The 1,551-nt window shown below is 35.5% G+C and overlaps 1 protein-coding gene across 1 annotated transcript; it reads left to right on the top strand.

Annotated features, from left to right (window-relative positions):
* The first annotated feature begins 369 nt into the window (after window positions 1-369).
* Window positions 370-1,551, top strand: LOC122271453 (glutamate receptor ionotropic, delta-1-like). Its single transcript, XM_043052759.2, has one exon. The coding sequence runs from the start codon at window positions 370-372 to the stop codon at window positions 1,549-1,551; it is 1,182 nt and encodes a 393-aa protein (XP_042908693.2).

The raw sequence follows: 1,551 nt of genomic DNA, 5'->3' as shown, positions 1-1,551 counted from the left end.
TTAATATATGCATGTGGAACTCTAAACTCAAACTCAGTGACACGACAGCCCACTCTATGTGTAACTCAGTGTATCTATGTAGATTCTCTGAATTGATTGGTGTCGTCTGAATATAGCTTTTTTGTGACAAACGAAACAAAGTAAGACAAAGCAAAGAAGTAAAAATATCTCGTCTATAAGTACAGAAATAGAAGGAAGCTAGGACATCTATAGAACGTATGATTATGTTACGCGTAAAGTTTTGAAAGCATTTTTAAAGTTATTTATATTAATTACAATTTCAAATACTTTAAAGATACTACTTCTTCAGTGTATTTTCGCAACAACAAAAATATTATGAAGTTTCCAAAACACATAACTGTGTCTACAATGCCTCTTAATAACGTCATCGAAGTCAAAACTGATCAAAATGGTCATATCAGGCTTACTGGTGGCACTGATGCGGCAGTGTTAAACATACTTTCGAAGGTTTTAGACTTCCAGTTTAACTTAAGCATTCCCGAAGACAAAGAATGGGGTCGTTTGGCCGCGGATGGACACTGGACAGGTATGGTTGGCATGGTTATGAGAAGCGAGGCTGATCTCGCAATATCCTTGATAAGCAAAGATGGAGAGCGCGAAAGCGTTATTGATTTTTGTGAGCCAATTCTATACAATGAGTTAACTTTCGTTACGCATTTGCCAAGAACTCGGAATAGAACGTTAGCATTTATTTATCCTTTTGATTATATCACCTGGATATGTTTGGCATGTGCTATTGTTTTTATGCCTTTTCTGTTTCAGTTTATTTACCAAAAAACAAAACTTTATTCAGATTTGTTTTTAGGTGTTTATGCCAGTTTAGTTCGACAAGGTGTAAATGAAGACATATTTGGTGGTAGATTGCTTACTTGCTTTTGGTGGTTGGCGGCGATGATAATATCATTTAGTTACACAAGCGTGCTATTTTCATTTTTAGCAGTTCCACTTGTCGATCAGCCTGTGCGGTCATTTCGTGAACTTGCTATGGCCGTTGAAGTTGGTCGATATAAGGCTCTGGTCAATCGTGGTACTCTACTTATACCAGTATTTAAAAGCAGTCAGAACGAGGATTTAATCAAAATTGCCGAAGTGATGGAAAAAAATGACTGGTTCGTAAATATTATTGATTACTTGAGCGAAAAATATTTTGATGGTAAAACAGCCTTTATTGGACCGAGATCTCTGTTTCAATTTAGGTTTGGAAAAGCACCATTGACAACAAAGTATATCTCTGAGGATACTGCTATTACTATTGATTCTAGTATAATAACTGGTAAAAAGTTTTGTTGTAAGAAAGCGATTGATCTTACCATTCTTCGCATGAAAAAGGCAGGCATACTATTGAAAATAACGAACGACCAACTGTTTAAATCGTGGCTATATGAAACAAGCAAAAAACGCGCATCTTCAACAGAGCATAGCATTTCCTTAAATGATATTATTGGTCCGGTTGCTTTACTTTCAATAGGCATTGGTTTATCAATAGTCATTCTATTTGCAGAAATAATTTGTAAGAAAACTTTTGGCTAA

Source organism: Parasteatoda tepidariorum, chromosome 8 (genome assembly GCF_982258835.1).
Source record: "Parasteatoda tepidariorum strain Cologne lab strain chromosome 8, Ptep-v5.0, whole genome shotgun sequence".
Taxonomy (NCBI): Eukaryota; Metazoa; Arthropoda; class Arachnida; order Araneae; family Theridiidae; genus Parasteatoda; species Parasteatoda tepidariorum.
Note: the sequence above shows the minus strand (reverse complement) of the source record. Positions and strands in the feature narration are given on the sequence as shown.

Bases quoted from the DNA above. Each gene is read 5' to 3' on its own strand.
- LOC122271453 (XM_043052759.2), top strand. From the start codon at position 370: ATGCCTCTTAATAACGTCATCGAAGTCAAAACTGATCAAAATGGTCAT.